At 30.9% G+C, this 21,104-nt stretch overlaps 1 protein-coding gene across 1 annotated transcript; it reads right to left on the reverse strand.

The window, feature by feature from the left end:
- Window positions 1-18,541: 18,541 nt before the first annotated feature.
- LOC107930330 (labd-13Z-ene-9,15,16-triol synthase, chloroplastic) lies at window positions 18,542-20,231 on the reverse strand. Its single transcript, XM_016861963.2, has 2 exons — window positions 19,262-20,231; window positions 18,542-19,182 (listed from the first exon to the last, which is right to left on the reverse strand). The coding sequence occupies exons 1-2, from the start codon at window positions 19,931-19,933 to the stop codon at window positions 18,562-18,564; spliced, it is 1,293 nt and encodes a 430-aa protein (XP_016717452.2). The 5' UTR covers window positions 19,934-20,231; the 3' UTR covers window positions 18,542-18,561.
- Between the last annotated feature and the right edge of the window lie 873 nt (window positions 20,232-21,104).

Here is a 21,104-nt window from a genome sequence, read left to right on the forward strand (position 1 = left end):
AGTTTGGGCCTTAGCCCATCTCAGTACAGTGTCAAAAATGCAGTAGGGCTTTAGCCCATCACAGTATCAGTAGCAGTAACAGTTATGCAGTAGCAAAATCCTACCCATCTAGCCTCTACACACCATCTCTATCCAACCCTACACTCCATGTGGGGATATAATCAACCCACCCATCCCTACACTCCAAGTAGTACCGAATGCGGCACAAAACAGTAGTTTGCAGCTGAGCTGCCAGTAAATTAGGCTTAAAGTCTTTCAGTACACTTCCTCTAAATAAAAACCCCTAGCACAATGCAATGCAACATACAATGGATAATATGCTATTATGCAATTTCAGTACATATATTCGGTTCAGATATTAACATGCTCAGTATAGATATCAAATACCTTTCTACCATAAATCTTTTAGAATTTATAGCTTATCAAATAACTAAAGTAAAGTCTTCAAAGTTATCCCTATTTTCCTATTTGATAGCTTCAACCTTTCCTTATTAAAAATTATTTATCTCTTAGTATGAAATTTGGATGATGTTTCCGTTTGTTTCTCTTGAAAATAGACTCATTAAGGATTTAAAAGTATAAATTTAAGCCCCTAATTATTATTTTTACAATTTTTGATGATTTTCCAAATTCAGAACAGGGGAACCCAAAACCATTCTGACCTTGTCTCACAGAATTCATTATATCTCATAACTTACAATTTCATTGCTTACACTGTTTCTTCCATGCAAAACTAGACTCAACAAAATTTAATTTCATATTTTATTCAACCTCTAACTCAATTTTCACTATTTTATATGATTTTTCAAAGTTAGACTACTACTGTTGTCCAAAACTATTTTAGTGCAGAATGTTGATTTTCAAAGATTATAACACCCTTATTTCCTTTCTTTACAATTTTTCGCATCATTTTCTCTTATTTCTCTTATTTCTCGACAGCAAGCAATTTTGGCTTTTTGTCGAATCTCATTTTCTGTGTTTCGGGTACACACCTAATATCATTTCTGACGCGTAAGCACTTCTAAGCCTCCAGAACCTAAAAATTGACCAACAAATCTCCAGATTAATCACTTAATTTGTTTTTAATCAACCAATTTTGGAAGGAACTCGACTAAAAATCTAACAAAACCCTTACCTCGCTTGAGTAGCCATGAATTCACTCAATCACAACGTCGATTCAAAACCATCAACCCCTTGATTAACTCCTAAACACCGAAAAGGAATCCTCCTTTCAGAGATTAACCAAGAACAATTAACAATAGACAAAACTGTTACTTACCGAACACACACAACCAACGATGAACAACCCAATCAATTAGAAAATAAAGAAAGAAACGGAAAGGGAAAGGGAAAAAATAATGGAAATTTTGGCAGCAACTAGGGGAAAGAATCAGCAGAGGAGGGAAAAAAAGAAGAAAACGTCAAAAAAAGTTTAGGTAATTGGAGAAAAAACCGAAACTCTACTACTTTTTTTCTGCAACAAAAAGATAATCAGATTATTTTCTAATAACCTCTCCCTCATTATCTCCTAAAATCACTCCTTATTAACCCACTAAAACACAACTACTCAGAATTTTTCCCCAACACAACCCTTAGCTGAAATTGGAGCAAAAATACTGTCTCCACGCCATCACAAAGAATTAAACACAGGACCTCCTTCACACCAACACTCACTTATCCACCAAACTAGCATGCCCATTCTGTTAATTATATTTCAACTTTTACTTAAAAGCCCACTGACCAAAGATAGGGCTTATTCATAAAAATACCAAAATTTGCCCAAGTCCTGGCTTGAACTTGGGACCTCTCGCACACCCAAAACACTTAACCACTAGAGTAGATACATAGTTGTATCACACTTTTGCAAGAAAAAATAAAAATTCTGGGGAGTTACATCACTTGTTGATTACCAACCGGTGGAAGTTGATGTCATTCCCTAGTAAATATTCTCAACTTTGAACATTGACTGAACGAAGTTCATGTCTAACCCACTAATTGAGTGTCGTGCAGGGGTCGTGTATTCCGTTCTACCACCAAAACTCGACTGTTTGGTGTTCTGCCTCCCATGGTTGAACTCTAAGGTCAAAACAGATGAGTGTCTTCCCATTGATGATTTTGTGATATCATAATGGGAACTTTCTAATAAAGTGGTGAACCTACCACACAACTGTGTCGTTGGACTATCAACATTTTCAACCGTTCTGGCCTCTCAAAAAGGAATAGATGTCAACATCCGAAGGCCTTCATCTGGGCTTGAAACTTCCACATATAACTCGAGAAACAGTGATCCACTGTCGACATGCGTCTGCACCATCACCTCTCAGCCCTTAGCACTTTTGATATCAAAAGCGTCATATCTCACGGGGGCGACCGAAGCACAAAATCGATACTTAATAGGTGACATTCTCATCTGGTTGGATCTAACGATATTTTGCTTAATTCTTGTCCAGAGTTCTGGCAATTGTATGTTCTAATTAAATGACAGCCGCGTTTTGTTCTCTGATAAAAAACCACGCCATTCTCGGTGTCACGAATCTCACCGTCGTAATAAATAATAACATTAATCCGTCCACTCATTTTGAACCAAATTATCTGTCGAGAAAAGTTTGAAATAAAAACATTATGTAAAAAAAAAGCTTTAAATATTAACAATAAAAAACAATGCTTATGCTTACTTTTTATACAAATAGTATCTTTGCTCTTATGCCTTCCCTGCGAACTTTTATTCTTCTGAACTTTTAAAAATTTTATTTCCTTGTAAATGGCTTATGCCACTGGAGGTTGAAATATGTTACATTTATAGCCCATGACATGACCTCCTATTTGATTTTTTAAAAAAATCCCTAGATAGTAGAAGGTTGAAATTTTTAGAGACAAAACGATACAAGTAGGACGGGCACTATTAGTAGAAGTACTGAAAGCATGCTTTCAGTACTTTTGTTGATAATGCATCTTGCTCGGAGCATTTTGTCTCTACAAATTTAAACCCTCACTAACCGAGGAATTTCACATTATATTTCAAATATCCCGGGATATATTTTCTGAACCTATCTTGTCAAAAATAATGCACTGGATAGGTATTTTACTGAAATATCGGATCAAACTAATATTAAAAAAACACAAAAACTTTTAAAACTAGTTTTGCACTCGAACTGAGTACTCTAATTTTTGATTTTAAATAGATTTGCAATATGAAATTCAAATATACGTTGGTGTAAATACGAATATTTAAGTATCAAATTCAATCATTACAATTGTTATTTAAATATTTTATCAATTTAAAACCCAAAACCCAAAACTAACCCTAAATGTAATCCTACTTTAAAACCCTCATCCCAAAACCTTAAATACTAAAAAAACCCTAAAACCCCATAAATAAAACCTAAAAAACCTTGAACGCTAATATAACATGGGGGCAAACGCTTCCAATTGGAAGCTTTTAAGGTGAAATGTAGAAAAACGCTTCCAACATGCCATGCGGAAAGCACTTCCAACTGGAAGCCTTTTTCTGCATTTCACCTAAAAATGTCTCCAACTGGAAGTGTTTTCCCCAAATCGGCCTATTCCCATAATTATTCCAAAAATCATCCTACTCTGGTAAATATAAAAAAAATTGGCATTTTTGAGTAATAAAGTATTTTAATCACATGAATATGGTATTATTTATTTTATTTTGAATAGTCTTTTAAAGATAAAATTTGAATTTTTTTAATTTTTAATAAATGAGAAAATAATTTACTTTAAAAGTAAGACTTTGAAAAATAAAGTCCACTTTAGTTTGCTTCAAAACTAGAAATGGACTCCCTTACAATACCAAATGAAAAAAAAGTATTGGATTAGAGAATCAGAATCAATAAGAAAAAGAATCCATAGGTGAACCCACCACACAACTATGCCATTGGACTATTGACATTTTCAACCATTCTAGCCCCTCGGAAAGGAACATATGTCAACGTTGAAGGCCTTAATCTAGGCTTAAAAATTCCACTTAAAACTCAAGAAACGGTGATCTACTATCGATATGTGTTTGCACTATCGCCTCTAAGCCCTTAACAACTTTGTTATCGAAAGTGTCATATCTCACGGGGTAGACCAAAGCACAAAATCGATACTTAATAAATGATACTCTCATCTAGTTGGATCCAGTGATTTCTCACCTAATTTTTGTCTGAAGTTTTAGCAATTGTATGTTATGGTTAAATGAAAATCGCACAATGTTCTTCGATAAAAAACAATGTCATTCTCAATGTCATGAACCTCACCATCGTAATAAATAATAACATTAATCCACCCACTCATTTTGAACCAAATTATCTGTCGAGGGAAGTTCAAAACAAAAACATTATGCAAAAAAAGAGCTTCAAATATTAACAACAAAAATCAATGCTTATGCTTACTTTTTATACAAATAGTATCGTTGCTCCAACTTATGCCTTCCATGCGAACTTCTATTCTTCTGAACTTTTAAAAATTTTATTTCCTTGTAAATGGCTTATGCTGCCGGAGGTTGAAATATGTTACATTTATGGCCCTATGACATGACCTCCTATTTGATTTTAAAAAGAATCCCTGGATAGTGGAGGATTGAAATTTGTAGAGACGAAACGCTCCAAGCAGGACGCACTATTAGTAGAAGTACTGAAAGTGCGTCTAGTTGGAAGCGCTTTCAGTGCCAACTCAGCAAAAATGCTTCCAACGGGACACGCTTTCAGTATTTTTGCTGACAGTGCATCTTGCTTGGAGCATTTTGTCTCCACAAATTTCAACCGTCACTAACTGAGGATTTCACATAATATTTCAGGTATCTCAGGATATATTTTCTGAACCTATCCAGTAAAAGTAATGCACTGGATAGGTATTTTACTAAAATATCGGATCAAACTAAGATTAAAAAAACGCAAAAAAAATTAAAACTAGTTTGCATCCGAACTGAGTACTCCGAGTTTCGATTTTAAATCAATTTGCAAAATAAAATTTGAATTTATGATTGGTGTAAATACGAATATTTTAAGTATCGAATTCAATAATTACAATTATTGTTTTAAATATTTTATCAATTTAAAACCTAAAACCTTAAACTAACCTTAAACACAAACTTATTTTAAAACCCTAATCCCAAAACTTTAAAACACTAAAAACCCTAAAACCTTGAACCCTAATATAACATGGGGGAAACATTTCCAATTGGAGGCTTTTTCAAACCCTAAAAACCTTAAACCTTAATATAATATGGGGGGAGCTGGAAGCGTTTTACTGGTACCACACGAAAAGCGCTTCCAACTGGAAGCCTTTTTCTACATTTCACCTGAAAACGCTTCCAATTGAAAGTAGTTGGAAGCGTTTTCCCTAAATCGGCCTATTCCTATAATTATTCCAAATATTATCCTATTCTGGTAAATATAAAAAAATTCAGCTTTTTTGAGTAATAAAGTCTTTTAATCACATTAATATGGTATTATTTATTTTATTTGAATAGTTTTTTAAAGATAAAATTTGAATTTTTTAATTTTTAATACATGAGAAAATAATTTACTTTAGAAGTAAGATTTTGAAAAATAAAGTCCACTTTGGTTTGCTTGAAACTAGAAATGGACTCCCTTTTAGCACCAAATGAAAAAAAAATTATTGGACTCGAGAATCGTAATCAAGAAGAAAAAAATTCCATAGGTGAAGGGGAGTCTCTATCAGATGCACAAAAAAAAAAAGAAATTTGAAATCTATTCTCTCAAACCAAGAAAAAGATGTTGAAAAATATTAATGATAAATCAGACAAAAAAATGTCAAAAGAAAAAGCAATAGAAGAGCAACATGAAACTAGAGCTTGATTCTTCCTAAGAAGTTATTTGCGTTTTCAATTGAGATGGGATAATTCTTAAAATAATAAAGCACTTTTTTTTTAATTGTGATAGTTGATTTGTGGCGTAACCATGACACGAGTTTCAAATAATAAAGCATTTGGTAGCATTGATAAATAATAAGATCATTTAACATTTTTACTTTTAAGCTGGGTGATTTCTTTCACCTATGTGAAGGTATATTTTAAATATCACTTCTCTTTTATTCAAATTCAATTATTATTCTTTTTCACTTTTATCCTCACCAAGTACAACTATTTATGGGTAGGGTGATCCATCGACCAAGTTGGCCTAGCTTGTCCCTTCTTGTCCTTGAGTCGATCCGGTCCAACCCAGCCCAAATATAAATAAAATAATTTTTAAAAATATTTTATTTTAATTTAATTATTTATAAATTTTAAGGAGTAAATTATTTTATATATTTAATATAAATTATAAATTTATACAACTATATAGATATTTTATATATTTAATACAGATATTTTTAAGTTATAAATAGATAACAGTTAATAGATTTATTTAAAATATTTAATAAATTACAAATTTATACAACCATAAAAGATTAAAACACCCTCGAATAGTATTAGTTTTTAAATGCAATTGATCTGGGTTCGAATCCTACCATATGCTTATTTTTATTGGTTTTTCAAAGTTAAAAGACTAAAATATCCTCGAATAATATTACTTTTTATAATTACAAAAGGGCATTCTCATGATTTTCTAACCAAGTTGGTGCCTGGTTGACTAGTGACACCAACTTAGTCAAGAATTTAAATAATAGTATATATAAATTTGTGTCACAAGTTAACTTGACAAGGACTCAACTTGATGACAATATCATGATAAACAATTTTATCTAATTTTCTTATTCTAGTAACATATATATTTCTTGTGTTATTATTAATTAATTTCAAACCACAAGTTTCATTATCTATTGTATGTTATTTTTAGACACACATTTGAATTCTAAATTTGTGGTTTCCACATGCATATACATATGATAGAATTTCCTGTATGTTATTTTTAGGCACACATTTGTGGGTCGAAGAAGCTCCGGCGCTGGTGGAAACAACAGCTATAGAAGACTATCGCTTTCATGATCCTCCATAGAATTGTTGCTTCTTTTTGAAGGATAACGAGGATTTGCTATTTGAAGACTCCATTCTTGTTTTGGTTGCTCTTTATTTAGTATTGTTAATGTTTTGTTTGAGTAACTGTCGGTCGAAATCTCATGGTTGCGGATTTCTTTTTTCGTGTTTTTCTTTTTGACCGTTGGTTTATTTAACTGTCTCTTTGCTTGGTTCTATTCATCAATAAAGAGGCTGGCTTTTGAGATAAAAAAAATTACAAATTGATATTTTATTTTAAAAAAATAAAATCATAAATATTAAAGAATAAAAAGTCTCCTCCAATTAAATAATAATAGAATGAAAATTGTCAATATACCTTCTTCTAGGCAAATTATAAAAAAAGCCCTATTTTTTTAAAATTTATCGAAATGGGCCCGGTATTTTATTATTTATCGGAATGGGCCATTTTTCCCGAAATCGCATCTACGTCAGTGCGATGTTAGGGGACGTGTCAGAACATCGCGTCCATGTCAGCGCGCTTTGCTTACGTGGACACAAATCGCGCCTACAAGGACGCGATTTGCTGATGTGGATGAACAGTTTATGTTTTTTAGCTTGGAAAACTTTGAAAGGCCATAACTTTTCGCTTGGTTGTCCCATTGAGACGATTTTTTTTATTTCGAATAACTTTTCGAGATCTACGCGCGACAAATAGCCAAAGGCGGTTTGCCACAGTTTTCGTCGAAAAATATCCTTTTTTTCCCTTAAATTTCAATTTTTTCGGTTTAAAATTGCATTTTGAAACATTCAAATCATTATTTTCCTTATTTATTTGAAGTAAACACCGGATTGTTTTTTATAGAATTGTTGTATTATTTTTTCTGATTTGACACGTGAATGGAATAGGTCCGATAAATCGTTAGAACGTAAGTAATATAATTAGTTTGGCTTAGTTGGTTAAGATGCTTGCTCTTTTCCCTTAGTACCTTGATTCAAATCTTGTTGGTAACAATTTTGAATCTTTTTTGTACTTGTATTATTTTTTCAAAATACCAAAAAAGCCCTATATTTTTAAAATTTATCGAAATGGGCCCGGTATTTTATTTTTTTGACCATTGGGTACTGTTCACGCGCGGGCCGAAATTGCGTCCACGTCAGTTCGAGATGCTGACGTGGACGCAATTTCCTGACGCGTACCCTGACATCGCGCTGACGTGGACGCGATTTCCCGGAAAAGGACCATTCCGGTAAATAATTAAAAAAATGGGCCCATTTCGATAATTTTTGAAAAAAAAGCTTTTATTAGTAAATTGCCCCTTTATTCTCCTAAATTTAGTGAAAACAAGTTATTGATTGCAAAAATTTATCGGAAATTGACAATTAAATTATCCTTGAAGAGTTATATATATTATATTTATGAAATTTAAAATTTCCTAAAAATATTATATTTATCAATAACATGATAGAATCATGGCAATAGTTTTAGTCAAAAGAATACAACCCTAAAATAATATATATATATATATATATCGGTTTTTGAGTTGTTTGTTCTTTTCTTTTTATTTTTTATGGTACGCCATTTAATGGCCACAATAGTCTATCTAGTGACCAATGTGATTCAACATGTGGAATTTACTATTAAAACATTTAAATTAAATTATATTATATTTTGTCACACTTATTTAAGTACAATAAAAATTTAATATTAAAAATATTAGAAATAAATAGGTAATAACGATTTTAGAAACAAATAAAATTCACTATTTTTCTAATTAGGTAATCTCTTAGAAATAAATAAAATGATATAACTTTCGAAATTGAAACAAACTTACGTTATATAATAACGAGACTCGATTTCTATAAAGTTATTTAAAACAAACAAAAAAGAGTATCAAATGGGTTGCTATAAACTTCATTTGTAGTTAAATATTTTCAATATTAATATACTAAATAATAATCTTTATTTTATACATATGATGTTGGATCCTATTAATATATATAGGGGCAAATCCAGGGCGAATATAGGGTTTATAATTCTTTAAAAATTATAAAGATATAGGCTATTAAAATTATAAAATTGTACTTTTACTATCGTAAAAAGTTATAATTTAATTTCGGCCTCTAAAAATATTTTCTAACTTCTACCTCTGTCTATATATATATCTTTTAACTTAACAAAAATGGTAAAACGAATAGTAGTTAAACGATCTTCAATTATTACCTATAATTGAGCGGATGGGTGATTTGGATCAATCAATTCGAGTTTTAACATTTTTAGGACATTTTAGTTTAAGTAATTTTGGATTCGAATTGAATAGTTTTAAATTCAATTTATTTAAGTTTGAGGTTTTGGGTTTTTTGATCAATCTATTTTAATTTCAAATTTCTTTTTGTTAGAATCATTCCAGGTTTTGATCAATTTGGTTTTGGATTGTTAACTTTTTATGATTAAATTTTTTAAAAAATTATTTGTTGAGGTAGCATCCACATGGCAATCTACATGTATGCATCATCAACAAAGTTAACATATGTTAATTTCTTTTATCCATTTTGGGGTGATTTAACAAAAAATACAAATTTAAGAGCTAAAGGAAGATTACCTAAAAAAAATTCATCCAGAATCTCAATAATCAAATAATTATAACCCAAATTTAGTGACTAATTCTTGATGAGTGAGGATGTAAAACTAATATTAAAAAACAATATGAATTATAAAATTTGTTTTAGTTTACAATTACAATACATAGTGATTATAGTATAATAACAAATACATGCTTGAATAAATTATAAAGTAGAATTAAATTAATATAAAGCACATTAAATGTTGAAATAATTTGAACTGATCAAATCGATCCACTAAACTAAAACCTACACATAACAACAACACATTGTGGAACTAAAGATCCACGTATGTCAATTACACATTATATAACTTAAACTATATTAATACAAAATACTTAAAAAATTCAACCTCTCCCAATAATATCAAAGTCTCCTCATTGGTTAAAATTATAAGTCGATTGTTTTCGGGTAAACTACACCATTAGTCACTAAATTATGAGAAAATTTTCGTTTGGTCATCTAACTAAAAAAAAGTTATAATTTGGTCACTACCATTTTCAAGATTGTTTTTATTGCTCACTTGACTGTTAAGTGACACTTTTTTAGTAGGTATAATAACAATTTTAGTCCTCATATTTTATATTTTTTGTCAATTTGACATTGATTCTATATAAAATTTTAAAGTATTAAAAAAATGGAAAATTCTAAATTAAAAAAAATCGCAAATATTTTTGGTGAAGAACTAATATGTATGGGAAATATATAAAATTATAATTCAATAGAATCCAATAATTATTTAAAAATAGAACATAACCAAAAAAAATGTTTAGATCATCACATGCTTTTTTTGTACTTCTAGAAACCAAATTACTAATATCTTTAAGTCGGGTTCCATGCCTTTGAAGAACATCCAAAATTGATATTACAAAGGCTTGTGAAATTGAATCTAATATAATCTTTTAGCCAAGAAAATACAAAATATTTCACAATTTTCTATTTTGGACTCTATTCAAATTTTCAATTCATTTGAATTATTTTTCAAAATCCAAATTGTAGAAATAAAAATTATTCTAAAATTTTCTTTTCTTATGACGAAAAATTATGTCAAGAAACAAAATAGGTTAAAAAAAAGAAAAAACTGTTATGGATATTTTTATTATTAAATGGATGTCCATCAAGATCTAGATAAGTTTTGATATATTTTAAATTTTAATAGTCATTAGAATTAGCGCTCTATTTCATTTATACTTCTTATGTCCATAATAGACTTTGGAGAAGCATTATAAATAATTTGCGGTTGATCAATAGAATACGCTCTTTCTTTGCTCTCTCTTTCTCTTTGTTCTTTACTTTTTGTCTTTTTTATTTTATAACACGTTACCAGCATGATTTTCTCTTATTTTATAATACAGTCACTCCAAATTTACTGCTCAAGTTGTTGTCGATTGCCTTCTAGAGCTATTGCAATTTCAATATTCAATTAAGGCCTTCGTATAATGGGTAATCATTATGCAAAGAAATTTATATACTCTTTATGTGGGTGATGACAATGATGTTAAAGATCTTCAGGTATATTTTACTATGATTTATTTATTATGTCATGTTTATTATAATTGGAGACTAATCATGACAACAAGAATAGATAGATTCTGATTTGAAACCCACATATGTTTGTGATGGTGATTATGGAATAAAGAATCAATAGAGACGTCTAGAAGTCTATCCTACTAGATTTGTTGCATTCTCCGAAGTGAGTGCAAATATAAAGAAAATAAAATATATAATCATGGACCACTAAAAGTGAGAACATATTAATAAATAAGAGAATAATGAGAGTTCTTAATATAACTCTTCAAAGAGTAAATATAACTTGTGTTACCAATGCGATATGAAAGATTATTGGTCACATGTGTGGTGTATGCCCAAATATTTTGCTCCTGTTAATATTCTTTGAGGAAGGATATTTTATAACGAGTTTGTTCCACCAGTTTTGTTCCATTCCCAAGGGTGAATGTAGCAATTCATAACAATTATGAAAATTTAACTTATTGTCATTATTGACAAATAGATAAGAAGAAGATGGATGATTCAAAATATTGCCAAATGTTTATTCTTAGTACAAAATATTCAATGATTTATATTAATTTATCATTCCTTGAAGTAGATGATATCTATATAATCTTATTAGTAAGAAATACGATATATACTTTCATTATTGTCTAAATTACTTTTTGCACATTCCTTGAAGTGAATGTTTGCAATAAATATAATAAATTTTATAATCATTTTTTTTGAATATTTGAAGATTTTGCCATATTCCATGAAGTGAATATTGCATATACTTGTTTGAAAATTATATTTATTTTGTTGACTTAGTGGCATTATAAACTTCACATTGATTTAGATATTTCCAGTAGTAAATGTCACAATAGTACTTATATGTAGATACAAAGTAAAAAGAATGACAGTAAGATTATCAATTTGTCACAATTTATATTGACATTATTAGTACAATTGAAATGTATGTTAAAATAAACCAGAACTTTACTGATACAAGTGCATTTACTACTTGGTCTGACCAGTTAGATCATTATGGATCATATATGATGCGAAAATTAATTGAGAATTCATAAGGACATTTATTAAAGAACCATAAGATTATTTAATTTAAAGAATTCTCATTTGTTGCTTGTTCTCAATGAAAATTGATTATGAGAAACTCAGTAGCTAAAGTTGAGATTTAATGTCTTACATTTCTAAAATGAATATGAGTTGCTTCATCCACCATGTGGATGATTTTGATATTATATGATTTTGGTAGATGCATCTACAAAATAATCACATATGTGTTATCAACTTGCAACTTGTCATTTGCAAGATTGCTTATTTGAATAATTAATTTCAGATTATGCAATTAGAACAATTCATATTGCTAAAGCTGATGAGTTTATATAAATCTCAATCTTTTATCGATTGAGTTTGAAAAAAATTCGTAAAAGCTTGTTATCTATATGCATAACAGTTTAGAGAAACTATTGATTGAATGCCTCTAATTAATATCTAAACCATTACTTATGAGAACTAAACTTCCTATTTCAACATGAGATTATTTTGATTTACGTGTTATATGCATCAAACCAATAAGTTCTAAATACTCCCCATTACAATTGATTTTTAATTAAGAGCTAAATATTTCTTATCTTTGAATTTTTTTATGTACGTAAATGTTTCAATTTCTCCACCACAACAAAGATGAGTGAATACTCAAAGAAAGTTGGGAGTATATATTAATTACGAGTCTCCTTGTATTATTATATGTTTTAAATATATTAGAGATTCAATTATGACATGATTTGTGATTACTATTTTGATTCAATAGTTTTCTCGACATTAGAGAGGAGAGAAATAATAACTTGTAATGAGTTAGGGGAGAGTAATTTGAACCACAAGTTCAACAAGGATAAATCATTACAAGTTCCAATTATGAAAATTCTTATAAAAGAAAATAATAAATCTATATGGTCCAGAAGAGACCCAAGACATAGCTAATAAGTAAAAATCCAGAAGAGATTCAAGTACAGTGAAAGTAAGAGATCTCGATAAGTTATGTCAATTCAAGAAAATGTGGAATCGACAATAAAAGTGGTCAACAATAATTTTACATGCAATATTACTGTTGAATCAATGAAATAAAAGGAGAATCTTAAATAAATCTATTGAGAAATATAGATATGGAATAGATTGTTAATTCAACAGATTTGGGTGACAATGAAATTGAGAATATCTGCACTTGGAGCATTCCCAAAATGATTTCTCTTGTAAAATCCACTTTTCTTTCCAACGATTTTGCCATGGTAGAAAGGGAATTATTGGCGAGAGAGCAGAAATCAAAGTTGGAAATCGAGTCACTAAAATAGACAAAATATTCATTTTCCTACAATTCCGAAGAAGAGAGGCTAGAAAAAATGGGTTTTGTGGACGATCTGAAGGAATACAAGAAAGAATTTCATTGCTGAAACCTAAATATTAACAAAGATTCTTGTAAGTTAATATTATATATATTTGAATCTCAAGACAAGCATGCTTCTACTTGTAAGCCAACCATGCTGCAGTTATGTTTTTGTTGAAGTGCATGCAGTCTATTTGCATGTTGCAGCTCTTATGCATGCTGCATTAACAAGTTTTTAGTTTTATTTGCAATGTAATTTTGTCTGGTTGAAAATGAACAAGCTTGATGTGTTTAGTTGGCTTGTTCTAGTGTACAAGCAATGTTTCACAACTTACTAGGTTGATTAGTGGTGTTACTTGTGTTTGGTAAAATGATTGTCTATAAAAGACATGTAATGAAAATCAGTTTTTTATTCCTTGCTGCACATTTGTGAGCAAGTAAATTTTTCATACATCTTGCTGCTTTGTTCTTTGTCCTGTTTTCTGCTGATAAATAGCAACAAATGGTTTGTTCTCTGTTCCTTTTTCTTCTTTAAATCCATTCTTTGTTTATTCTCTGCCTTGGTACCAATTCAAAACTTTCAGCAATGGTATACTGATCCAATCTGCAAAAAATCTTATACTTAATATTAATATTTGAGTGTTGATGTCTTCTCAAAGATGAAAACATTGAGATTGTTTAGAGTCCTAATTACGGTAATCTCAATTATCTTTCTAATGAACTATGAGTTTTAGATTAAAAAGAATACCCTTTAAGATCATTGCCTTGAAGCTTCCAATCAGACAATCTTGTTGCACATTGAACACCTATGGAAGGGAAATAAAGTAAGAGTTAAATTCATGCGGTCCTTATGGTTTAGCTTATTGTAATAGAAATAAGTTTTCTTATGTTTTTCTCTTTTCTCTTCAATTTATTATTGGTTTCAACTGATCAACCTCAAAGGGTCTCAAGACACCCGACGTCACGGTAGCCCCATATCTTGAAGTTTTGGTTATGGAAGGTTGTACCAGATTAGTATATTCGTCCATCAATCGGAGTGTTTAAGAGGCTTAAGACAATGGAATCTCTTGAAACATTAATTCTTTCGAGTTGCCCAAATCTTGCAAGATTTTCCAGAGATTGATGGGAAAATGGAATGCTTAGAAATTTACAAACTGCCTTCAATTCCGTCTATTGTAGACCCTTTATTATCTATAATTATAGTAATTTCAGTAAGAACAATTGGTAAAAATATATTAGAAGAAGATTTATAATGATGAACGTGAAGGAATGTATGTCTCGGAGGATAAACCATGCATTCACAACATTTTGTCCCTTATCAATACTTACATAATTCGGTGTAAATATGTTTTCTTCCCCTCAAACCTCCTGTTGAACGTGTGATTATGTAAATTAAATACAACCACGCACTCAACATGTCACTTAGCACTCATATCACTTAGTACTGCCTTTGGTTAAAGTAACCCTCAACAGTCTAGAAGTAACCCGTATTCTTGGACATTCTCTTCTCTGGCCAAATTTTCCAAATAGACCCGAATAACACCACCTTTTTCTGTGATCAATGGCAAGCACAATAATTAGTAAATAATCTTTGAAGAAGGAATTTCATGACAATGAAAGTTTTACCTAATGCTTGAAAAGGTTTAGGACATATAAAGTTGTATTCCTAAAACGTGAACATAATTGAAAACATAATAATGATCAAAGAATTTAGATCCAACTCAATTGTATTTAAAAGTAAAAACAAATATCATGATGAGTTTTTTACTTTCTGGATTATAAATCATTTTTTCTGCTGAATCATCCACCAACAACGTATTTTCTTCGTTATAATCCTTGTAGATCTTTAACACATACGTTATCGGATTCTGGATTTTTTGCAGTTCTTCTAATCCTGTATAATTGAAATTAACTCCTTCAAATATCAGAAAATTCTATAGATGCTTGAAACAAAACCAAACAGATAAAAAAGATGCACCCCACTGCATAATAATATAAAAGTTACCCAAATGAAGAAAAATTGTGCCTTCCTATCCTTCTCGAGTTGATTAAGTGCCCGATCGATGTTAAACCTGCATTGTTCTTAAAGTTTACTTGTAAAATCTAAAAAAGTGAAATATCCTTAAAAGATCAGTTCATTAAATGGATTATGGGAAGTGTCAGAGGGCCACATTATCCAATAAGGATAAATGGATGTTCAGGAGCACTGCCAAGATCAACTTCAGCTCGCCAGTTTTTGTTCATGTCCTCGTAAAGCAAACAAAAGAAAAAAAAGAGAGTATAAAATGGGTTGCTTGAAAATCAAATAAGCATTAAAATTTCACATTACTTTTTTTTTTCCTGCCTTGACTTGTGCCCCAACCTGTGTCAAATCATTTTTTCCATGTTTACGTTTCTTATTCCCCTAAGTACGTCTGCTGTATATATACCTGCTCATATGGGCGGGATGTTGGGTTTTTTAATTGAGTTAATCCAAAAAAGAATCGATTTAAACCACGATGAATCGATTCAAACAATAAACAATCGATTCAAAAGAGAATTTGTTGGGGGTCGAAGCAACAAAAGACAAAAGAAAGAAAAGAAACTGAAGAACAAAAAAGATTGATCAAAAGATTTCAGCTCGCGTTAGGTTTACAAGTCACGATTTTAGGTTCCGGACCGTTCCTAAATACGTAATCTCTTAGAAATAAATAAAATGATATAACTTTCGAACTTAAAACAAACTTGGAAACAACGAGACCCGGTTTCTATAAAGTTATTTAAAACTCGCAAGAAAATAAAATCAATTCTAGTTCCTATAATAACTAACCATTTTGTACGTAGTGTGTGCTATGCGTATCAAGTTCGACTCGACACAATCACAGCATTTAGACGTTCAACAGGAGGTTTGAGGGGAACAGAACAATTTTACACCGGTTTACTTAAGTATTGATAAGGGACAAAATGGTGCCAAATGGCCAAAAACAAATATATTTACACCGAATTACTTCAGTATTGATAAGGGACAATTATTTGAATTTTCTTTTAATTAGATAAACCAAGGTAAATGAAAATAGGTTGAAAGAACTTTCTTCTACCCCACAGATGCTCCATGTAAATCCTGAATAGGTTCTGGGATGCTTAGAAACATTGACATTCAGGATTTTTTAAAATATATTCATGAACTTAGAGTGACAATAAGGATTAACTATTAGATCAGACTTTGTAACATTGAACACTCCTCCCAAACAAAAATTGATTTCACCACACTACATTCTTCAATATTAGCTCGAAAGAACAAATGAGACACAAAGATACTGTTCTTACCAACTTTAATGCCATGGATCAAAGAGTGCTCCTCCGGTTGTAGTAGATCAATATCACAAGACAACACATTGTGGCCTGTGGGACAAAATGAAAATATAGGGAGAATATAGATTTCCTTGTCTTAATCCTCTTCTGAGCATGACCGACTCAAACGTACCTTCATTTACTCGAATTTGGAAACTATTAGTGGGGATACAAGATTTGGATTTTTGTAATCCACCGTTAAATCTTAACCAGGATTTTAACCCAAGCCAAAAAATTTTCAAGAATATTATCTTTTTATACCTTATTTACAATATCCCGTCTACAATAGATATTTTATCTTTTCAAAAAATACCTTTTAAAATAGATATTTTATCTTTTCAAAAAATACCTTTTAATAGTAATGATAAATATTATCAAAATTTTTAAGAGTAATTTTTAGAAGCACATTTTTCAACCTCGATATCTAAATTATTATTATTATTATAAACTAATCTAACTCACCAATACTCCTACCCAATGGTTAGCTAATGGCATGTCCTGTTGAATTTTGGACAAGATACTTCGTAATTTAGTTTGTAAGTTGACTTGAATTTTTATTTATTAATAAAATATATTTTAATTTCTTTTTTTCTAAAAATATGAGTATAAGTATTTATTTATTTTAAAATTAAATAAATTAATTAATAAGTTTTTAAAAGTCGAAAATGAATTAAAACATTAGCTACTATGCTTTGCTTCTCTCCTAATTCAATTACTTTATATATTAAGTAGTATATTTGTATTTGTTTAATACGTAATGTATATATATGATAGATATAGTAATTAACAAATCTTTGAAATATCTAGTCTTATGATTTTTTTTTTGGTGAATTATATGAACAGGAAAAAGCCCTAAACAACAATACGACAGTGTACCCCTGACCATCAGGCCAACACACGAGGTTCCTAATTTTATAATTTAAAGCAGTCACATCTACTACATGCAGCATTTATTACCACTTTGACTTTTTTTTTGAAGCTAATAACATATTCATTCATTACTCTATGGAAATTAAAATCTTAAATTGTTAACAATGCTAAACTAACCCGAAATCCAATTCCAAGCCCTCAGTGCCAATGTTGAGCTTCTGGTTGATCACATTTACTACGAGGTAAACCCTCTTTGTCTTTATTTTTTTTATTTTTTTCATTTTTATAAAATCTAAACAACCCTCTTTTTCTTTATATATATATAAAATCTAACCGTCACTGCTGTTTTTATACTAACTGCAAGTAAACGCGCACCACCTATCCAAAGAGGCCCTAAGTAGTGTTGCCCATGCTTTCTTTTGAAATATCTTATATTGCATGCTCCCAATGTATGACTTAGTGCTAAAAATCAATTTCATTTTTTATTTTTTGCCACGTGTTAAAATGTGTCATTATGCTATTGGTTGTCAATGTTACGTTGTGTATTTTAATGGTGTTAATTTGGTACCTAAAATAAGTACCAAGTTGGCTTATGTTTTCAAATTCAAGTTAGGTCCAAAAAATTTAGGTATACCAAATAAATATAAGATACCAAATTCAAATACCTCCATATATATTAACCTTTATAAGAATAATTATTCTATACATCATATATAAATTTATTACTGATAGTAAACTATATAAGCACTAGTATATATTTCATTTAAAAACATATCCATATAAATTTTTAGGATTTAAACCTAAGAGATTTAAAATCTCTAATGGTTCAACTTTATTATGTAAAGTCTTATTTATTTTCTTTCGTAGTAACAATTATTTAACATACGTATCATATTGCTTATGATTACACAAAAACTGAACATATTCATTGGTATTGCTCCAAATTAGGAAGTCGTGCAACGGGTATAGCAACAAGTGATTCCGTTTTCTTCAAAAAAATCCCAAATTTATCTTCTAAACTAGGCTTAGTCCCCTCTGACAATCCCCATTCAAAAGAGTGCACCAAAGAGCCCAAGAGCAGTGCCATCATCTTCTCTGCCAGAGAAACCCCAACACACATCCTCCTCCCTGAACCAAATGGAAAAAACCCGAAATTGTTGCCTCGATAGTTAATGTCGGCTTCCAAGAATCTCTCAGGCTGAAACCGAAGAGGATCGTCCCACAACTCAGGGTCCCTTTGAATGGCCCATACATTAATGAAAACCGTGCAACCTTTAGGGACAGTAAATCCACCAATAACAGTGGTCTCACTGGGCACATGAGGAATTAGCAATGGAGCAACCGGGTGAAGACGAAGTGTCTCCTTTATGACAGCATCCAAGTAGACAAGTTGAGGTATATGAGAGTCTTCCACAGTGTTCTGGTTTCCGACCACCATATCCAATTCCTTTACGAGTTTCGTCATTTTATCTCGATGGCGTAATAGTTCGGTCATTGCCCACTCTACAGCAGTGGGTACTGTATCCGTACCGGCGACCATCAAATCCTATGAGATTTAGAGATAAATATTGTAAAATGGAAAATATCAACACTTATGTGGATGTTATTGTGTTAAAGTTATTTACCAGAAGCAAAGCTTTCACTTCGTTGATGGATAAAGAGTTTTTCTCATCTCCTCGCCAGTGCAGCTCCAACAATTGCTGCATAAAATCCTTACTAATTTTCTCCTCCTCTTTTCCATCATCTCTAATGTTTCTTCGGTTCTTTATCATTGATTCAAAAACCCCATAAAACCACGACAATTGCTCCTTCGCTTTGGATTCAATTCCTTGTAAATCAAATGGGGCCAGAATTGGGAAAAGATCAGAAACATTCCGCGCTGCAAATGTCACTATAATTTCATCCAATCGTTTCCTAAACTCAATCAAATCTTGCGATGGATCATCACCCCATAGCGTGCTCATCATCACTCGTAGAGCGGTTGCTGATAATTGTTTATATATGTTAACTGAGGAACCAACTTTTCCGTGAATCTCCTTCACCATTCGTCGAACCTCTCGTTGACGAAGCACGTAGCAAGCATCCAAGCTTTGTTTGCTCATGATTTCGCAAATAACAAGCTTACGCAGCTGGTTGAATCTAGGACCGTTGGGTCTCCATAAGATGTTGAGTCCACCAAATGTGCCGACCACAGAGGATACCGGAACGTCACGGTTAGCGAAGATGGCATCCTGAACTTTGAGGACCTCGTTGGCAAGTGAAGGCGAGTTTATGACTATCGCCAACACCCTCCCCATTCGAAGTTTGAAGACGGGACCATAGATCCGAGAAAGGTCTGAAAAGTAACGGTGCAATTCGGGTTTAATGAAGGGCAGGTTTCCTATTATAGGCAAGCCTAAAGGACCAGGTGGTAGAGGTGGGTTTATTTTGGTGAATTTCAAATCTCACCACCACCATGCACAGCAGAAAATTACTAGTGCCCCCGCCATAAGAGGAGCGAATTCAGGGGCATGGCAGCCCCATGACCAGCCTTCGGAAGTAAGAACTGCGTGCTTGTTGTATAAGTTGGTCATTTTTGTTTTCAATGATTGAATGCAGAAGAAATGGAGTTATATATAGAGAGAGCTGAATGTATAGCTAGGAAATTATAAATTCATATAGTAAAACTATTTGATATATTAGTAAAAAATAAACATTGAATATAGTTATTTTATTTAATAATAGTAACTCTTGTTTTTTTAGAATAATTAAGGGAATAGACCGATTTAAGGAGCTAAAAGCGTTTTCAGATGAAAAGTAGAAAAACGCTTCAAACTATAAAGGAATTCCTTTATAACACCAAATGGAAAAAAAATTATTAGATTAGAGAATCATAATCAAGAATAAAAAGAACCCATAGATGAGGGGGTCTGGTATCACATATGCACAAAAGCAAGATGAAGAAGATAATAATAAGTAAGACAACAAAAAAAAAAAAAAAGCGGGGAAAAAGTAATATAAGAGCAACATGGAAGTAAAGCTCGATTTCTTAATAATTATTTATTCATATCATTTTTTTAAGAAAAAAAAAGGCGATTTGTGTTTTCAATTGAGTTTGTTTATGTCAATCATTTTTTTATTAATAGTTACTTATGCTTATCAATAATTAGTACTTTAAAAATTTTGATGTTATTTTTAGTTTTCAATGAGTGTGCATTAAATTAAATATTTAAAACAAATAAACAAGTAATCGACAACAACAAATTTATATCACTAGCCAAGAGCAAAGTAAGAACAATTTTTTAAGGAGCCGAAATTAAATTATAATTTTTACGATAATATTATCATTTTAATAATTTATATCTTTATAATTTTTGAAAAATTAAATTAATTTTTATTATTTTTAAGAGATAAATACAAATTTACTTTGTAAAAAAAACTTTTATTTTAGTAGTCCCTAAATATCCCCCTCGCCAACTACTCAACATT

The sequence above is a fragment of the Gossypium hirsutum genome, chromosome D05, assembly GCF_007990345.1.
Source record: "Gossypium hirsutum isolate 1008001.06 chromosome D05, Gossypium_hirsutum_v2.1, whole genome shotgun sequence".
NCBI classification, from domain to species: Eukaryota; Viridiplantae; Streptophyta; class Magnoliopsida; order Malvales; family Malvaceae; genus Gossypium; species Gossypium hirsutum.